This window comes from Myripristis murdjan, chromosome 11 (assembly GCF_902150065.1).
Source record: "Myripristis murdjan chromosome 11, fMyrMur1.1, whole genome shotgun sequence".
NCBI classification, from domain to species: Eukaryota; Metazoa; Chordata; class Actinopteri; order Holocentriformes; family Holocentridae; genus Myripristis; species Myripristis murdjan.
The window spans coordinates 31,163,344-31,184,452 of record NC_043990.1 but is presented as its reverse complement, the minus strand read 5'-3'; the positions used below and the strand labels follow the sequence as shown (position 1 = coordinate 31,184,452).

The 21,109-nt window shown below is 39.1% G+C and overlaps 1 protein-coding gene across 2 annotated transcripts in view; it reads left to right on the top strand.

Moving 5' to 3' along the window:
* Positions 1–21,109, top strand: part of arhgef2a (Rho guanine nucleotide exchange factor (GEF) 2a) — a 236,014-nt gene that overhangs the window by 191,155 nt on the left and 23,750 nt on the right. For both annotated transcript variants that reach the window (XM_030063618.1, XM_030063619.1), the window contains 7 exons: positions 5,909–6,097; positions 6,720–6,806; positions 13,509–13,558; positions 14,445–14,480; positions 14,607–14,657; positions 15,006–15,335; positions 18,700–18,856. In XM_030063618.1, the coding sequence (XP_029919478.1) occupies positions 5,909–6,097; positions 6,720–6,806; positions 13,509–13,558; positions 14,445–14,480; positions 14,607–14,657; positions 15,006–15,335; positions 18,700–18,856 (900 nt within the window). The remainder of the gene's footprint in view (positions 1–5,908; positions 6,098–6,719; positions 6,807–13,508; positions 13,559–14,444; positions 14,481–14,606; positions 14,658–15,005; positions 15,336–18,699; positions 18,857–21,109) is intronic.

The following is a 21,109-nucleotide window of genomic DNA, read 5'->3' as shown; positions in this document are numbered from 1 at the left end:
GGGGTCTTTAATGTGGTCCATCACACCGCTCAAAGCATTTCATGGCAACTGGAGTTAGGGCAACAGGGCGATAGTCGTTTAGACAGCAGAGATTTGAATTTTTGAGCACTAGAACTATGATGGCAGTCTTGAAACAGGTGGGCACTACAGCTTGACGGAGAGAGGTGTTAAAAATGTCTGTAAAGACATCCTTTAGCTGATCTGCACAGCTCTTTAGGACATGGTCTGGTACATTGTCTGGTCTGGAGGCCTTCTGAGGATTTATCCTCGAGAAGGCCCTCCTAGCACTCTAGGCAGGAAGCTGCAGAACCTGGTCAGTGGGTGATGGTGTCAGCCTTTGTGCACTCCTGGTGTTGGTGGCCTCGAACCGGGAAAGAAACCTGTTGAGGTCATCAGGGAGTGATGGGTTGTTACATTGAGCTGTTTTGGCTGTAGGTTTGTAGCCTGTTGCTGTCTGAAATCCCTGCCACAGGCTCCTTGTGTCCCTGGTGTCTTCAAAGTTCTTCTCCAAGTTCCTCCCATACTGTTTTTTCACCTCTCTGATCCCCCTTTTCACTTTGTTCCTTGCCTCCTTATATGCTGCAGCATCACCGGATTTAAAGGCAGCATCGCAGGTCCTCAGGAGTGAATGATCCTCCCCTGTCAGCCATGGCTTGTGTGTGGCACGTGTTTTCACAGTTTTGACCACAGTCACATCATCAATACATTTAGAGACAAATCCCATTACTGCCTCTGTGTATTCCTGCAGGTCGATAGAGTCCCCAGATGAAGAAGCATCCCTGAAGATGCTCCACTGTGTGCACTCGAAGCAGTCTTGTAATGCTGGTAGAGCATCCTGTTGCCACACTCTGATGCTTTTCATTTCAACTGACTCTTGTCACACTCTGGGTCTATATGTAGGCTGCAGAATGACAGGTGGTCTGAACTGCCAATATGTGGTAGTGGGGCTGCTCTATATGCCTCCTTGATGTTAGTGTAAACAAGGTCTAACATGCTGTTACCTCTAGTTGCACTGTCCACATGCTGATAAAAATTAGGTAGCACACTCATCAAACATTGTCTTATTAAAATCCCTTGCAATGATGTAAAGTGCATCAGGGTGAGTCTGCAGTTGGCTAATATTGTAAAGTTCCATCACAGCTATTTGCTTATCTGCACTTGGAGGGACATAAACTGCAATAATAAATGCTGCTGTGAATTCCCATGGGAGGTAAAAAGGTCGACACTTGACTACCATGAACTCCACTCCACAACAGTGCTTGAAGATTGTGTTAGCATCTCTACACCATGAGTCATTTATATAAACGGCCAGGCTTCCTCCCTTGAGCTTACCTGAGGTTGAAGTCACCCTGTCTCCTCTGTGTAGCATTAGCCCTGTTGGCTCGATTGCAGAGTCTGGTAGGTTGTCTTTCATCCACGTTTTGGTGAATACATACAACCAGCAGTCCCTCAGTGCTCTCCGTGTAGCTCTCTAAAGATTTATATGGTCCATCTTCCTGTCCAGGGAGCGGACATTTGCCAACATGACAGTGGGGAGAGCTGGTCTGAACGGGTTAGCTCTTAGCCGAGTGCTAACGCCTCCGCGTCTCCCCTGCTTCCGTGACCTGTCGCAGCGCTGACAATGGTACCTCCTGGTCAGTGTGGCTTCAAGCAAGGCCGCGGTTGTGTTCGCAGTCCGACGTAGCAAGCCAAGCCCACTTAGTAGGGATGAAACACTCGAGTTGAGACTCCTACAGCAGTTTCTGATACTTAACAGGAACTCATGGTTGTAGTTGTATTCTCCTCTGACATCAGATATACAAGCTAAAGATTGTATTGTACAATTTAAAGAGTCAATGCTCGTAGAGGCCACCGCAAATGTTGGTTGCGCCACCATGTTGGTCTTGACTCTGTCTGAACTCTCAATGAAACCCTGTTCTACAGCACTCAGGACCTCAAACTGGGCTGAAGGTTCACCTTCCAACATGACAATGACCTTAAGCACACGGCCAAGACAACACAGGAGTGGCTTAGGGACAGCTCTGTGAATGTCCTAGAGTGGCCCAGCCAGAGTCCTGACTTGAACCCTATCCAATATCTCTGGAGTGACCTGAAAAAGGCTGTCCACCGATGGTCCCCGCCTTTTTAGTGATCCATTGCACCCCTACAAAGCACCAATAGAACTGAAATTTTGTCCTGACCTCTAGTAAAATTAATCCTGCCTGGACAAGGCAGGATTAATTCTGGCTCTTTTTACATACAGGATGCTGTCAGAATAGAAGAAATGCCAGTGTATTCTTGTGTCTGTGGCTATGTTGGTAGTTACACCAAATCAGTTTTGCAAAACAGTACAAAGAGTTGCAGGGGCGATTCATTGATTCCATGACACCTCCCGTAAGTCATGTGGTTATAATTTATTAACCAGCAAAACTACAGCATTTTAGTCCACCTTCTTTCATCACATGCATTTTCATACAGTGACCTCTGAAGCAGCTTAATTTGTTAGGAATACGCAGATTTAGTGAAATAATGAAAATAAATAGACTATACAGTGTAATTATACCGTGAAGGATTAAATCTTTCTGTTATAGCTTATTCTGCTCATTCAAAACTAATAGATGTTTTCGTGGCTAGGACTAGTCATATTGTCTGTAGCCTCTCTTCTCTACCATCCATCTTCCTCTCAGTGTGGGAGGACAAGTGTGAAGCCTCCCTCCTACCCAGGCAGAGTGGAAAAACTCATCTGTCCTCTAGCCACCCATCACTGCCTTGTTATCGCTCTTTCTCTTGCTGTCTCTCTGTCTGTTTTCCAACAACCCCCCCCCCCCAGAGCTATTTATATAGATGAGAATCTCATTTCACCAAAACCTAGCACATGGCAGAGTGATGACAAAACACAACTACAGAGATAACTTATCCAGCTATCCAAGCTAAGGAAAGGGGCAGTGGTGAATGAATGACTGCAAAAGGAATACAACAACACCTAATACCTGAGGCACTGGACACTGCCAAACAAAGGCTCACAGCCCTGGCTACCCAGCTGAACAATACTGGAAAAGCATATGGGTGAAGGAGGAATCTCATAACACCAATGCTCAGTGGCTGGCACATCTGAGAGCAGACCACAGCGATCTCCCAGAACAAGAACCACAAACCATCACAATAACAGACATCCAAGAAAGAGTGTCAAAACTGACATGATTCACACCCACTGTTTAAAAAAGCTAACTGCACTCCATAAACAGGATCCTAGGAGCCTTCATTAAGAACTCAATGAGAATGTGGAGGGTAACTCTAGAGGCTAACTCCAAGCCTGCATTTACTCCTGTCAATGTTTGCCGATATTAAGACGAAACTCTGAACATAACCTGGTCCGGAGCAGGTTGTCTCTTGTTTACTAAAAGCAGAAACCACAATGAACAAAGTTAGTCTCATATTTTTACCAGTTAATTTGTGGATGGTTGGGTGGTTAAATTCATCTTTAAAGGCAATAAAGATGTGAAAATAGAATATGTTAAGTATGTTTATAGAAGGCTATATTGACACTGATAAGCTGTGCATGTATTATGGTTGTAAAGTGGATATTTATTAATTCAGTATGCTATTGCAATTGTATATTAAGCAATATACATAATAGCCACATACAGCTCTTTACATCTAAATATACACTCAAACTCATTTTCACTTAAATTTGGATTGTGACACCTTGGAAACATTGAAAATGTAACATATGCAGACTGTTTGCGGAGTGGATGTGCCATGAAATGTGTCTTTTTACCGCCCACTCCTGCAGTGCATGTACATCGTAGGTTTGTTTGATACTTTAGAAATCGACCGACTACATTATGCTATGTAAGGGATAAATTTAGATCACTGCGAGATCAAAACAAATGCTGACAGGCTGATCAAAGCAAGAGTCATTTCCTGTGTACTGGTAGTTAAAAATGACTTGACATGTAAAAGAGCCACAAACACATAGTGTAAAAAAAAATATTAATAGAAGGTGTCTATTCTTACATTTTATTACTAGCTGGCTGCTAGAATGTGCTACTGTAGGTGCTTTATGAGTCAAGAACCTCTAATGGTTTGTAATGCAACACCACTGAAGCCCATAATAACCATTTAGGACACAACAGTTTTGTACTTTTAGTAAATTAGTCTATCTAGGAATAAATGCTCATATTTAGATCTAAAATCAACCTGTAAACATTAGTCCAAAAAAGTGCTTTTGTGGATATGCTCACTGAACATTCTTCAAAATGTACTTCGAATTTTGAGGTAATGAGTATTTGGAGGTCAGTGAGTAAAGGGCAAGTTTTTATTCGGCCAAGTTCTGTTAAAAGTTCATCGGTTAATAACTGAATCACTTTTTCCAAACATTATACAAGGATACAAGGATACAAGGATACAAGGAAGTTTATTTGTCATTATACAACAGGTTGAATAATGAAATTAAAGTGTGGTTCCCTCTTGATTGATTAATTGATTGTATAGAAAATAAAATTATTAAACATGGAGGAGTGCAGATGGTGCATTTAGTAGTCTCACAGCCTGAGGGAAGAAGCTGTTCTGTAGTCTGGTGGTACGGCAGCGGATACTTCTGTATCTTTTGCCTGATGGCAGCAGGGTGAACAGGCTGGGGTGGGTGTTGTCTTTTAGGATCCTTTTGGCTCTGCGCAGGCACCTCACCTCCCCGATATCACTGATGCTTGGTAGATGGGTGCCAATGATGTTTTGGGCAGTTTTAATCACTCGTTGCAGAGTCTTCCTGTCCTGGGCCGTGCACATCCCATGCCAGTTTGTGATGTTTCCAGTCAGGATGCTTTCAATCGCTCCTTTGTAGAAGCTGACAAGAACTTGGCGTAGGAATTTTGCTTTCTTAAGTTTCCTTAAGAAATACAGCCTTTTCTGGGCTTTTTTAACCAGGGCAGAGATATGTGAAGTCCATGTTAGGTTCTCTGTTATGTTGATTCCCAGGAACTTAAAACTGCTCACTTGCTCCACCTCAGCTATCAAAACTAAAAATCAACTATCAGCTCTTTGGTTTTGCTGACGTTGAGCAGAAGGTTGTTGTCTGTGCACCATTCTGCAAGATGGTTGATTTCCTCCCGATATGAAAACTCGAAATCCGGCCGATGATGGTGGTGTCATCCGCGAACTTCACAATAGAGTTCTCTCCATGACGGGGGTTGCAGTCGTGGGTGTACAGCGTGAACAGGAGGGGGCTGAGCACACAGCCCTGGGGCGCTCCATTATCTTCTTCTTAGGGATGGTACTCACCACACCACGTTTCATGTGAACTTAATTATCAGCCTAGAAGAAATATCTAGGTAGTTGCAGTGTTTCACAAACCTTTTTGTCTTCAGTACCCCCTTTCCCTGATTTCTGAATCCAAGTATCCCCTTTACCTGACCTGACTACAGCATTTTGCTTAGAAAACAGAAATCCATAGCTGCCATGCAGTGAATGAATAATAACCAACCTTTTGTAGAATGAATGGACTGAAAAACTTGCAGTCATGAGCAGATTTATTTTAACACTGTGGCCATGACATTTCAGTATGTCAGTGATTCAGGTTTTTTCTTTGGAACTGTTTTTTTTTTCTGGTATAGTTGTATTTCATGTTTTACCACCAGGGTGCAAGATGAACAGTGTCCATCTAGTTTGAAAAATTGTCAAAAATTAAATTTTCAAGTTTTTTTTTTCTTTCTTTCTTTCTTTCTTTCTGTCTTTTTTTTGCCATTTCAGTAATAAAGAAAGAAAGAATGATGCATGGAAATACAAGAGGGACTGGCAGCACAGCTGGCTCTTAACAAGGGGAGAACATAAGTGTGCTACCTAGCAAAGAGATGATGAGGTGTGCCTATGTGTCTGTGTTAGTTTAATGGTAGGTTAATTCTCCTGATAACAACCTACCAATCCACCACAGCTGATCTCCAGCAGAAGGACCGGGAGTTGCTGGAGCTCCTACAGGAGAGGGTGACTCTGTTCTGTGAGCTGGCAGAGGTGAGAGGGGGTCAAGAGTCTCCACCCCCTCCTAACACACGTTACCTGTTCAGGGCTGACACACCTCAGGCTCCCCGGGCAGAGAAATTCCTCCTGGATGCTACAGCTGAGGGTAACACATTTGATCACATGTAAAAATGTTTGTTATGGTTTGATTTAATCCCTTTTAAGTCCCAAATAGGTAGCTTTTTGCCTCATAATACAGTACAATGAAAAGAAAAACAATCCTAAGAGAGTATTTACAGGTGTGCTAGATAATGGACTGAGAGCTGTAGACAGTCAGTGGCACTGAATTAAGGACGTCATGCACCTCTCTCACGCACATACATGCTACACTGAATTGTCTGTCATTGATATCTGAAGGACATTCCATGTAATTAAAACAAAGTCCACTGAAATGATGACCATGAGGAGAGCATGGCTGAAAGACTCAGTGACAGGATACTATTGGCCAAGTGCAGGTTTCAAATATTGTATTCAAATTAGTACATTGTTTTATATATCTTATAATGTGAATATGAAACTGCATAGACACCATCCTGAAAATGAACCCACAAAATTCAGTATCTTGAAATGCAACGCAAATGTGTAATTGTTTTAAAAGATTTAAATCTTGCAAAACAATCACACGTGTGGGTTCATTTTCAGGGTGATGTTTATGCCCTTCCATAGTGAACATTTAAGGAATTCAAACATTTAATATTGAATGTCTGTTGTTTTTTCTGTTTTCTTAGTGGACAGACTGAGTGAGCTCCTTCTTGGCTCCAGTGTGGAAATCCCTCTGCCCTGCTACCACAACCACACAGGAGTGCTAGTTATCAGTGAGTCAACATATTGCCCCAAGTTCTCTTTCTGAGCCTGCATTTTGTGCCATGTGAGGGCCCTGATCCCTATATTTAAATGCCTAGCTTTTAGATGTTAGATTTAAACTTTTCACTCTGAAATAAGAAATGCACCTTCTCTTCAAATCATAGTAGTGGTAGTAGTAGTATAAAAGTTATTATCACTGAAAACTACTTATTAAGTTATTAGCCAACCCAATATATCTGCATGCCAAACTACATTTTTGAAAATGCTGTAATCCTCAAAAATGTCATGAAGAATTAACCCTCCTATTATCTTTGCAATCAGTGTCACCCCATTAAATGTTTAATATCTCTAAATATTTGATTAACAGTTTTTTGTTTTTTGTTTTTGTTTTTTTTTGTTTTGTTTTTTTTTTGTTTGTTTTTTTTTGCATCATATTTAATGACTTTTTCTAATTTAATTTGCACCACTGGGTAAATATAAAATTAATGTAATGATGTGTTTTCAATGTCTTGGACACATTTTGTACACATTAATGTTTCTATGGGGTCAATTTGATCCCAGGCTGTTTTACCTGGATAAAACATTTTACACACATTTGTTTTAGATGACACTAAGAGAATATATCATGACATTTATAATCCTCAAAAAACTTCCCTCTGCCTTAGGGTCCTCACCAAATATAACCACACCTGTAGTAACATAACTACACCTGTAGTAACATAACCACATCTGTAGAAACAGAACCACACTTGTAGTAACATAACCACACCTATAGTAACGTAGCCACACCTGTAGTAACATAACTCACCTGTATAGGGATGGGATTCTTAACAAGAACCGGTTCTCAGTGGTCCGAATCCTTGGACTCCTTTGCCGAAATGCTTAACAATTCCACTATCGAGTCCGCTGCGCATGCGCTGTAACGTCATATGCACACTGCGTTGTTTTAGAGTCAGCATGGCGTCAAGGCAGAGGCGTTAAAAAGTTTGGTTATACTACGCTGAAAGACCACAACAGAGCCACTTGCAATGCTTGCAAAACTTCTATTTCGACAAAGGGGTGAAGTACTAGTCGCACGCAGAAACATTTGCCCACACAGCATGCAATTACTTTGCAGGAATGTGACGTTTACGATACGCTCCGGAGTGACGCTGACATTAATGAATCTCAACCAAGCAGCAGCAGGAGTGCTGCCAAAGCTAGCACGGTCAAAGCTAGCACGGCTAAAGCTAGCATTGTCTAGTAACATGTTAAACTGTTATTTTTCTACATTAGAATTCCTGACTTGATTGAATTTGTCACTGCTGGACTGGTTTTATTTTTGGCAGCTCAGCTCATATACCCTTTTAAAAAGGAAGGAGCATTGTCTAGTAATGTTAAAGTGTTATTGGATTTTAATTTCTACATTAGAATTTCAGATTTTTTTTGTAAAATGTCAGTTTTGTGTTTGGGTCACTTATACATTAGGTTTGTTTAAAGTTATTTAAAATGTATTTATTTATACATACTGTATACGCCGTAGGGCTAGGTATCAGTACGCAATACCCTTTAAGCTATCAACGGAAATATTTTTTTTTATTTTAAAATTTTTTATATTTTTAAAATTAATATTTGTTTTGTACCATTTTGTACCGTTATTTAATAAATATTTCTGTAATTTGAACACTCAAATGTAGTTGTGTAAAAGTTATTTGGATGGACAGGAGTGGTGGCATTTTAACAAGACAATGATATAAAAGAAAGTTAATACAAATAAACCCATTTGTACATTTTTTTCCTCCCCTTGCCCAGTGAGATTCGATAAGAGAATCGTTAAAGAATTGAATCAATAAGCAGATTCGATCATGGAATCGGAATCACTAAAATCTTATCAAATCCCATCTCTACACCTGTAGTAACATAACACACCTATAGAAACATGCCTGTAATAACACAACAATACCTGTAGTAACATAACGACATCCATACTAACACAACCACACCTGTACTAACATAACCACACCCGCAGTAAATACCTGTCCTAACGTAACTACAGATGTAGTAGTATACCTGTACTAACATAACCAGAGCTTTAGTAACATAACCACGACTGGAATAGCGCAAGAACCAAACCCGTAAAAACTTTGATTTTGGGGTGGGGGGCTGCTTAGGTAGTCAACAAGACAGGTTTGACACATAAACTTGGGTAAGAATTTTGATTAAAATCATTATCTGGGGGTTTAAATTACTGCGGTCAAACTGACCCCAACTGATAAAAAAAATAGTTAAATTTTAAGGAAACAGGAGGGTTAAATGTTGAATATCAGCTAGATGTAGTGTAAAATTGTCAACAGGATAGGCACTAAATGGCCTTTTTACATACTTTATTGTAGTGCTTTTTCTTTCAATCACAGAATCTTTCACAATCTTTTCTTTTGCACTGCAATTTCTGTGCTTTTAAATTAAATACATACAAAGAGGGGAGAAACAAAGGGCACAGCACCAAAACACACACCAACATCCGAAGAAAGAGAGAAAAAAAAAAGAGGGGCTCCAATGTAAGTGTGTGTGTGTATGTATGTGTGAGCGTGACGTGCGTGTTTGCTTATGCGTAAGCATATCTATCTACACTCTGGATTTGGAGAGATCAATTATTTTTCTTACTGTAAGTTCAGGGTAAAATTTATTCCAGTTTTCTATAGCGTTTCTAACTATTAATGTGAGTTTTTCCATTTCTAGCACTTGCTCTACAGTGCTGTGAAAAAGTATTTGCCCCCTTCCTGATTTCTTTTTTTTTTTGCATATTTGTCACACTTAAATGTTTCAGATCATCAAACAAATTTTAATATTAGACAAAGATAACTAGATTATTAAGGGAAAAAAGCTATCCAAACCTACCTGGCCCTATGTGAAAAAGTAATTGCCCCCCTAACCCTAATAACTGGTTGTGTCACCCTTGGTGCCAACAACTGCAATCAAGCGTTTGCGATAACTGGCAATGAGTCTTTTACATCGCTGTGGAGGAATTTTGGCCCACTCTTCTTTACAGAAATGTTTCAATTCAGCCAAATTGGAGGGTTTTCGAGCATGAAAGGCCTGTTTAAGGTCATGCCACAGTTTCTCAATTGGATTTAAGTCTGGACTTTGACTAGGCCACTCCAAAACCTTCATTTTGTTTTTTTTTTTTAAGCCATTCAGAGGTGGACTTGCTGGTGTATTTTGGATCATTGTCCTGCTGCATAACACAAGTGCGCCTGAGCTTGAGGTCATGAACTGATGGCCGGACATTGTCCTTCAGGATTTTCTGGTAGAGAGCAGAATTCATGGTTCCATCAATTACGGCAGGCTGTCCAGGTCCTGAAGCAGCAAAGCAGCCCCAGACCATCACACTACCACCACCATGTTTGACTGTTGGTATGATGTTATTTTCATGAAATGCTGTGTCAGTTTTATGCCAGATGTAATGGGATGCACACCTTCCAAAAAGTTCAACCTTTGCCTCATCAGTCCACAGAATATTTTCCCAAAAGTCTTGGGGATCATCAAGATGTTTTTTGGCAAATGTGAGATTAGCCTTTGTGTTCTTTTTGGTCAGCAGTGGTTTTCGCCTTGGAACTCTCCCATGGATGCCATTCTTGCCCAGTCTCATTCTTATTGTTGAATCATGGACACTGACCTTTACTGAGGCAAGTGAGGCCTGCAGTTCTTTAGATGTTGTTCTGGCTTCTTTTGTGCCCTCTTGGATGAGTCGTAGCTGCACTCTTGGAGTATTTTTGGTAGGCCAGCCACTCCTGGGAAGGTTCACCACTGTTCCAAGGTTTCTCCATTTGTGGATAATGGCTCTCACTGTGGTTCACTGGAGTCAAAAAACCTTAGAAATGGCTTTGTAAACCTTTCCAGACTGATTGATGTTAATTACTTTGTTTCTCATCTGTTCTTGAATTTCTTTAGATCGCAGCAGGATGTGTTGCTTTTTGAGATCTTTTATCCTGCTTCACTTTGTCAGACAGGTTCTATTTAAGTGATTTCTTGATTCAACAGGTCTGGCAATAATCAGGCCTGGGTGTGGCTTGTGGGGGCAATTACTTTTTCACATAGGGCCAGGTAGATTTTGATAGCCTTTTTCCCTTAATAAATGAAATCATTATTTAAAAACTGTATTTTATATTTACTTGGGTTATCTTTGTCTAATATCAAAATTTGTTTGATGATCTGAAACATTTAAGTGTGACAAATATGCAAAAAATATGAAATCAGCACTGTATCAATACAGCACTGTATTGTGTTGTACCATGAGTACAACACAATAGCATAAGCATAACAGTATAAGCATTTTAAAAATATCACTGTCCCTACCGTTAATCTTGAGGTTTGTGTTAATACCCAAAAAGCTTTCAGGAGTGAGTGGTTCCTTAATCTCAATAATATAATTAATATCTCTTGCTACCTCTTGCCAAAACGCTTTAATTGCTGGGCATGTAAACAGTATATGGGTATGGTTTGCTTTTTTCTCTCCACAGCCTCTCCAACAACTTGTACCTTCTTTTGGATTGTTTTTTTTTTTTGTTTGTTTGTTTTTTTGTTTTTTTACATCTATCTGGTGTAATAAAATATCTTTGACTTATTTTCAAAGCATACTCTTTCCAATGTTTAGACTGTGTTACTCTAAACTTTTCTTTAACGGAATCTTCCCACACCTCATCTGAAATATTTACACATAGTTCTTTCTCCCATAGTTTCTGTGCTTTACTTTCCATAAGTGTTACACTTTTCTGTAAATACTTGCAAGTTTTATGGTGCTTTTTCTTCTATTTACTGGAACAAATGCTAATATTTCATTCCCTATCTCCCCTTCTGCATTCTGTTTGAAACAGCTTCTTACTTGAAGATATTTAAAAAACTGTTTTTGTTCTAAACCATATCTAGAAGCCAGCGTTTCATATGTCTCTGGGGTATTTTTATTGAAGAGTTATGAGTATAAAATTAATCCCTTCCTGGCCCAGCATTCTAAGATCTGTTCTATGTGGATGAAAGTCTGGGTCATATACCAAGAAATTGTATATGACCCAGACTAGGTTAAATAAATAATTATATCATCTGCATATAGTGCTAGTTTAAGTACTTCTATCTATCTATCTATCTATCTATCTATCTATCTATCTATATAGCTATATACATACATACACACACACACACACACACACACACACACACACACACATATATATATATACTAGGCAAAAAAAGTTCTGCACCGCTTTTCAGTCTATAATTTCTCCCCTTTATTTATACCCAATAGTGTTGTATCTTATACCGTTGTAAAGCCTGATTCGTCCTCTTTCCAATGAGATACAACTTGTAAGGATCCTGCATTTCTGGAATGAGTGACACCGGTAATTTTGTGGGAAGCGACCAATTTTTTTTTTTGACAAAATCCCCTAACTCACTCCAGAATTTAATTTAATCCTACAAAGTGTAGATAGTTATTGCTATGAGTGCATGTTTGTAAGTGGGTATGTATGTATGTAGGAGTATGAGTGGAGTATGTGTCAGTGTGATAGCCTTGGAGCCGTTTTGGGCATAAAATAATAAAGGGGACATTGAAACAAAACATACAGAGGACAATAAACAGAAAAAGCCTGGGTTCCATCTGTACCACCCCCATATTAGGTAGTATCTCGGGTAACTGATGTTGTAAATATCTGTATGATCCAGGTATCAGCCCACAAAGTAAGCATGTACATACCCTATTGTGTCAGCTTGTTTTATGTGCCCCTATCCCCCTTCAAATGTATGCGTATTTATTACTGACCAAAAAAACAAAACAAAACAAAAAACATTCTATTTAGGGCTTAGTTCCTCTTTATTCTTTTTCATTAACTCTGAGGCAAATTGAAGTACATATATCTGGTAGTGACAAACAAAAAGAGAAAAAAGGTCAAGTGGGGTGTTCTCATAAAATTAAACTAAACATCCAATTCTTTGCACAAATTTCTCAAACATATTTCCCCCCTAACTTAGAGTTTCCTTTTAAGTAGGAATGGATAAGTGTTTACATCAACAACAATTCATTTTTTGTTTAGACAGTAACAATCACATACCCCCCCCCCCACCACATCAATCTTCCACCCTCTCACCTACCTCCCTGCACACACATGCTCAAGCACACACACATCATCGATCACTCCCACAGTTGTCTACTCCCTTCCGCACTCACACAAACACACACACACACAGACGCGCGCGCGCGCACACACACACACACACACACACACACACACACACACACACCAGAAGGAGGAGAAAAAAAAAAAAAAACAAGAGTCCTGTCTCTCTTGGGCCTAGGCCATAGATCTTTCTTCTTGTCTTCTTTTTAATGTCCATTTCAATGCCAGTGGCAATTTTAAACACCTCAATTATGGGGAAAGAGAAGATAGAAATAGTGAAGAGAGAGAGGAACAAGGGAGAGACAGAGAAGACAGAAAAAAAGAAGAGAGACGGGCAACCGTCTGTGGGCATGAGAGAGAGATAGAGAGAGAGAGAGGGAGAGAGAGAGATTAGGAGAGGACCCCAGCATCATCCATCTTTGTGACGTACATTTCCACTGTCCAGTCTATGTAATTAAACTTCATTGTACATTTTCAGGAGGGTTTGTAAGGGAGCTCAATCAAACTACCGCCATGCCACCAGAACCCATGGCTAAATGACTGTTGTGTTTGTTGTGTTGTATGCAGATGGTCAGGAACTGTTGGTCAATGGAGGTCACGAATCCCCTGCAACAAAGGTCAGACTTTTTAAAATTTTAATTAGCAGCTGTTTATCTCCGTACAGTACAGTGTTGATTAATTTGGTTTGAAGAACTGCTTGTTTTAATACACTTTTTTCATCTCCTGCCTCTTGTGCTTTAAGGCTAATAAAGTGCGGATCGGGCTGCATATTTTTGTCTGAACCCAGTCTGAGCCCAAGAGCATAATAACGGAGCCCAAACTGAACCCAACAGGCATTCTTGCTTTTGTGTCCGAACCCAACCCGAGCCCAAGATTTTGCTGGTCCTCTATCACTAATTAACATTTACTGCCTGAGATAGCGCACATGTTGCCTTCAGTGTCGTCACATAAGGTCCAGCACTACACAGGAAGTTGCTCAGAACAGACATTAAGTCCATCATTTTACACTGAAATGACGCTGATGTGACCGAATCCAGCCCAAACCTGAATGTCATTTCTAAATATTTGTCAGAACCTGTCAGACCCTATCTCAGCCTGTTAGGTCCCAACAGGTCCCAACGGGCCCAGGTGGGAAATTGGGAAGTAGTTTATTAAATGATGCATCATCATGATTATAATCATCATAATGTTTTTTTTTGTTTGTTTTTTGTTTTGACCTCACTAAATTAATTTAATTATTTACTAATTTGTTATATTATGGTTATTATGTTGTAATATCAGAATACTATATTATAGTATGTTAGCATCTCTTATATTATTCCTGATCTGCAGTTATCTGTAATTCCAGTAGTGCCATTTTATTCAAGTAAGTATTTTTTTAAAAAAATGTAAAGTTATAATAATTACTTAACACACGGTACTCTTAGGGGTACCCTCTGTTTCTTCCAAAAAAGATGTTTCTCTAACACTCCTCTAATATTCCTCTTTTATGTTTTTTTAAAGGATCACAGTGGCGGTCAAGACAAGATACCAAGTGAGGTAAGGTTACTTGATCAAGTTTGTTGAAGACTGGTGTGTGTGGTGTGTATAGGAGAGGGGGGTAATTTGGCCTTTGATTTCAGTCTAAAGGATGTACTCCTGCATTAAACTGCCTCGGTTTTACAGGAGATCTGTCAGAGGTTGATGAATCTCAGTGCCTACCTCCATGCACTCCAGGTTAGTAGGTTGTTACACATCTGTAGCCATGTATAGCTACAACATTATTGTTCACTCAATCACTAAATCTAATGTTGCATTCCAGAGAGGTCAAATTCTGACTTCTTGCTAGAAAAAAAAATCTGCGTATCATGGCATTTCAAACTGGAATTCCACAGCCCTAGGGTTCTCAAGATGTAGTTATTTGATGCAATTTGCTAGCAGTTACTGCAGTTACAGTGTAGATTTAAACATATTCAGTTGAAAAACTGAGGTATACCAGCTCCGAAGTAGAATCATCTAAGAAAAACTTGACCATTGCTAACCAAGTTGAAACTGAAGGTGTGACTCATTCCTTGCCTCCTACAGGGTGCTGTTATCAAACAGGACTCCATCTTGGAACTGCTCCTGCGACCAGAGGGTGCCATGACTCTGGCTGCAGGTGGAGGCGCATGGCGATCCCAGTGGCGAGATGGTGTTGTGGGTGAGACCAGTGCAGGGTCAGCCATCGGAGAGCTGGCCTTGCTCCAGAGACAACACAGCTTGCTGCAGGAGGAGCTGTTGAGGCTGCGGGATGCTGAGGGCCGGCTGAAGGACAGTGAGAAGGCCCGGGCCAAGCTGGAGCGGCAGGTCCGACACATGAAGGTCAGCAGCCCTGCAGCTGCAGCCTCCCACCAGCTGGTGGAGCAATCTTCTTTGGTAATAACTGTTTTTAGTTTTTTGAAAAGCTTAATTTATCCAAGGAAACTTTGCTGATCTCCATGCCCTTTTCCTGCTTCCTGCAATATCCTGCTTCACATCAAGGTTATTACAGTTAACAAAAAACAAACACTTAAAAACTAAAACTAGATGTGAAAATTTATGTTGTATTTATGTTAGTTTTTAGTTAACATAAATTAAATTAATAACTAGACTTTATAAAAAATGAAAACTAACAAACAATATCGTGTACCAACTAACTAAACAACTAACTAAAATAAATGAAAAATATACAGAAAGCGTCTTTGTCAGTTTGGTCAAATGTGTGAGCACAACAAGCATCACTGATTCTTGGGAATTTGGATAAAACAGGTTTTAATTTTGAAAAAAAAAAAAAAGTGCTTTAAATTACAAAATCTGAAGGTATATCATTATAGGCCAAGGTCTTGGCTGTTCAGCAATGTACCGGTGCAACCTCCTCATTTTGCATTTTTTTCATAAAATAGGTTTTTCCAGTTATTAGGCTACTTTGTTTTTGTCAACACCGTCACCGTAATGTTTTTTTTTTTTTAATTTGAAAAACATATTTTTGTATTAAAGAGACTATTACTTTAATAACTCAACAGCACCAAAGAAACATATTGTAAGAATATTCATTTAAAACCAATATAACTGCCTCTGACGGTGGTGACACTAATGTGACGGTGGTGACAGTGGCCTCATTACAACATACATTTCCAAAATTTATACCACTCAAGTCAATGGCTTCTTGCTTAACAACTTTATTTAACTATTTGGTACAAAAAATAACAATCCTGAGCACTGTTATAAGCATTTTTCAGACTTCACGGTGGTGACAAAAACCTGCTCTTTCACATGATAAGCATGAGTTGTTCACATTAGCCAGCTTGTTTCCCCCCTGTTGCTACCTGCATCAGACCTCTTCTTAAAAAGTATACATTTATTCCATAATCTAATCTAATATTTTTTATACAGAAGTGACGGTGTTGACAATTTATGGTTGTGACAGTAGCAGTGTCCAAAAATATGAAGAGATTTAAGAGAAAATAGAAAACTTCCAGGAGCCTGAGCGGTCTTGAAGCATGCAGTAGAGCTGAAGGTTTGAAAAGGGCTCCTCAGGAATGTAATTGACCTTGTAGTTTTTTTAATTATTATTTTTTAAATATATATCTGACGTTGGTGACGAATATCTGGGACACATTTTGAGCAACCACAAAATAATAGTAAATATTGTTCAAAACTCATCATTTGTAGTTTTTAATACATATTATGATGTACTCTTTGTGGTAAAGATATTATTCAATGAAATTATTACTTTTTGTTGTTTTAATCAAGTTGAAATGATTATCTCCTATCCGAGGACAACTGGTTTTGTAGGCCACGGGCCAACATATAATCATTAAATTAATACAAATTAAAAATAAACCTATAAAAGAACCTTACAAATGTGCAAAGGACCCCCTGATTATGCCCTTGATTCTTTTTATTCATTAAAATGTTGTAAATTTCCAGCAGAAATAGCATTTTTCTTAGTGGGACATGATTTATCTAAATTCTCAAGAATCAGTGGCATGATGGGGTGTTGGTCCTGATGTTTATTGGGACTGGGACGTCTAGGAGTCAACTGCCTTCACAAAGTGTTGCGTTTGGATTGTAAGACCTATTCTGAACATCTTAAATCAAGACCCCGACAAACACCCCCATATTATAATAATAAAAAAAAGCTAAAACTCATACTGAAACTAATAAAACTACTAAACTAAAACTAAACATTTTGAAACATTCAAAAACAAATCTGAAACTAGCAAATCCACTCTGGAAACTAACTGAAGCTAAACTGCATTGAAAACAAAAATTAAAATTGAAAGAAAAATAAAAACTAATGAAAAATACAAAGCTATAATGCAGTTCTACAAATTTATACGGGCAGTTGACAACCACAGACTCCTGCTGTCTGTCACTGGGAGCCTCCTAGTACAAACAGTCTTTTATTCCCAAGTCCTGCAGTTGGGGCTTCAGCACTGATCTATAACATACTCTAAATATAATTTAATAATAGACTGCCCACCAAGGATGAAGCCACCTGCCTCCGCTTCCTTTGATATGCCCAGAGGAAGCAGAAGATGTACAGCATAGCTTGATAAAAACTCCTACAAGGAAAGGGTAAACAATTGACAGGTGGTTAAAAGAACGTTTGATATATAGGCGTACTGATATGGCATTTCTAACAGTAACAACAGTGTTTTACAGATCATTCCATTCATTTGCAAACTCACTAGCTAAGATATCTTAATTTTGCAGTAAGGCTAACAGACTGAGCTCATTCTCTACTACTAACTTAGAGCTGTCTATACTGTTAATGATACGAGCTAAATTAGTAGTCTGTATTCACTGTTTTACACATACAGTTTGTGATAAAAAAAAAAAAAAAAAAACGTCAGTTGCTGATAGAGGTAGATAGATAGATCTATTCAGTGATTATGCCTCTTCTGGAATAAAGTGTAAACAAATTTGGGCATATCATTATCACGTCGTGAGGGCTTCACATTTTATTACATCATCAGCAATTGGTGTCTTGTTCACAGGTATCTTCACAGTAGTTGAGGGAGAGGAATGTGTTAGTTATTCATCTTCATTTTTCAACATGCTTCTGGGGTTCACACTGCTTGATAATAAGTCTGCTGTTCAAACTTATAGGCTACCCACCTATTTCAAATAAAGTCCCCCTTCTCTCAATAATGTGTTTTTCTTATGTTTATGTCCCCTAAAATGTGTGATCTTCACTATACTGACTTTTATCTGTGCAAACTTTGTGACTAGAGACATGTTTTCACACTCCTCTACTGAAGTTAGAGGTGTGTGTGCACATCCTTAAAATCTGAGATGCAGACATAACCCGGGCCAGCTAGATTTGGCATGTCACAGTCAGTCCTGTCAGCTGATGAGATGTTGCATTGCTTATCTTTAGCAGCAGGTCTGCTGGTCAAGTTGCTGCTGCTCTCCAACTTAACTGCTGCTTCACATGAACAATATTAGTGTAACTAAGACATATGAGGAAGAAAAAAAATCATTGTTAGATTATCAAATATGGGACAATATTCATGGCTGTCACAGGATGTGATTTCTGTCCCTTGGCGAGGGGATGTTTTTTGATGGAAAAAATGTGTATATGTAATACTGATGAACAGAGATTATTTTGGGGGCTTTGTGGGGGCTTAATAAATGACTTGAGGGGGACTGTAAATTACTGAACAATAGTTCACTATTTGCTGTTGGCTTGCCTGTGAGCCATAATAAATCAGTGCACTGAGTTTCTTCACTTCCTTTCCTTTCTTATGTGCAGCCAGGGGCTGAGGTCACTCCCATGGTCCATATCCCACTAGAGAGCAAGGAATCAATGCATCAATCAGAAGGCATCCAGGACTGTAGTGACGCAGATGTGGATGTGACATCAGATGAGGATGATGGGATGGCATCAGGTCGCTCTGAAAGCCCCAGAGGTCAGTGCACACACACAAACACACAGCTCCCCTACACATACACTCCTGATCAAAATTTTAAGACCACTTGAAAAATTGCAAGAATTTACATTTTGCACTGTTGGATCTTAAGAAGGTTCTAAGTAGAGCTTCAAAATGCCCTCCGTGAAGCCATCTTCACCACTTGGAGCAACATTCCCACTAGCCTGGAAACACTAGCATCAAGTATGCCGAAATGAATTTTTGAGGTGATTAACAAGAAAGCTTTTTTGCCTTTGCCATCAGGAGGTCATGACAGTGTGGATAGCTGACAGAAAATGACACTGAATCCACATTTTTGCCAAGATTTGGGCTTTTAAAGGCTGTGGTCTTAAACTTTTGATCAGCTGGTGAACAGCCTATTTCAGTTTAATGGTTGTTTGCAATAAATTGCTTACTCTTTTTTTTTTTTTTTTTTTTTTTTTTTGTCTTACTCCCATTTCTTCTTTTTTCATTTTGAAGCTCTACTTAGAACCTTCTTATGATCCAACAGTGCAAAATGTAAATTCTTGCTATTTTTCAACTGGTCTTAAGATTTTGATCAGGAGTGTATCTTATTACATCATATTTATACACCATTGTGAAATATTTTATGTGGTGTCCGCATTGGGGATTTAAAGACTGTTAAATATTAACAGTGATCTCGTATCGTAGACTATTTGCAATGGTTTCCCTTTGACAAGTTGAGCAAGCTTTTATTTTCTCTAGGAAATGTCAAGAGGATGATTTTTTTTTTTTATTATTTCCTTGTACAGTGCTTCAGTTGTAGGACTAGTTTTGAGTTGATTATTGTACACACCTGTAGTGGTACAGCTAACAAAACTTGTGGAAGAAGATGGATAATGATGATTCAGACTGAAAATACAAATCAGTGAAACATCAGCTTCATAGTTGAGCAGGAAAATAAATGTCCACAGCAAGAATATCCCTATCAGTATACCCATTCATCTCAGATTCCATCTGAGATGTGCCTGCCCACATAATGCAAAACACACATATTCACACTGCCGCTTGCATGAGGCATTGATTTTGTGATGACATGAAATTGCTCCACACACACAAAATTGCTCATTCTCACAAAGACACACTAGTCCACTGCTCACCTCTCTCTCTCTCTCTCTCTCTCTCTCTCTCTCTCTCTCTCTCTCACTCTCTCGTGTGTGTGCGTGTGTGTGTTTACTGTTAACGCAGCATCAGTTCAGGTCTCTCTGTGTTCCATGTGTGGGTGGGAATGTTTTTCCATGTTATGCATTCACCCCCCCCTGTCCTTTCATCCTTCATCCTTTGTCCTTTTCTTTGCATCACTCTAATCAGTATTCAATTCTCATATTAAAAATTTCAACAACTGCTGACACTTAAAGGAATTTAATATACTATAAGAAAATATACTGATGATATACAGTAAGTACTCATTGTGCTATTGTACTGAATGTTATATAATCATTAGTCATTAACAAAGGCAACTAAACCCAGAAAAACTGAAATTCAGTTTGCTGAGGCTGTTCAGCAGATCCTAAATATAACCTATGTGGTGTGAGAAAAGCGTTAGTATGCGCCACTGCAAGTGAAATAAATATTTGACACAGATGTAAAGCTGCCTGCGGTCGTCTCATCAATGCTGTACTTATGCAAGAACATATTTTCTGAAACATCAATGGGCCTCATTCACCAAATTTTTGAAAGATTTGTCTTAAATTTCTTCTTAACCCTCGTGTGACCCCTGGACGTTTTTGTCCATTTTCAAAATTCAAAACTCCCTCACAGACAGTCACCATCCTCACCAGAGTTGATTTTTGGTGAGGTGGTGTCATTCTGGGTGAAATTTCAAAATCTCAACTTTCAGCAAAAAAATCCATTATTTGACCCTGTAATGCATTTTTAACCTATCCATGACCCTTCGTGGACAAAAATGTCCATTTTCTAGAAAGTGACCACCAAAAGATCACAGGGGGGTGATTTTTGGCAAGAGGGGGTAATTTTGGGTTAAATTTGAAAATCCCAACATTCAGGATGAAAATCCATTATTTGCCCCTGTAATGCATTTTTATCACACCCATGACCCTTTAAGTGGACAAAAATGTCCATTTTCTAGAAAGTGACCACCAAAAGGTCACAGGGGGGTGATTTTTGGCAAGGGGGGGTAATTTTGGGTTAAATTTGAAAATCCCAAATTTCAGCATGAAAATCCATTATTTGGCCCTGTAATGCATTTTTATCACATCCATGACCCTTCAT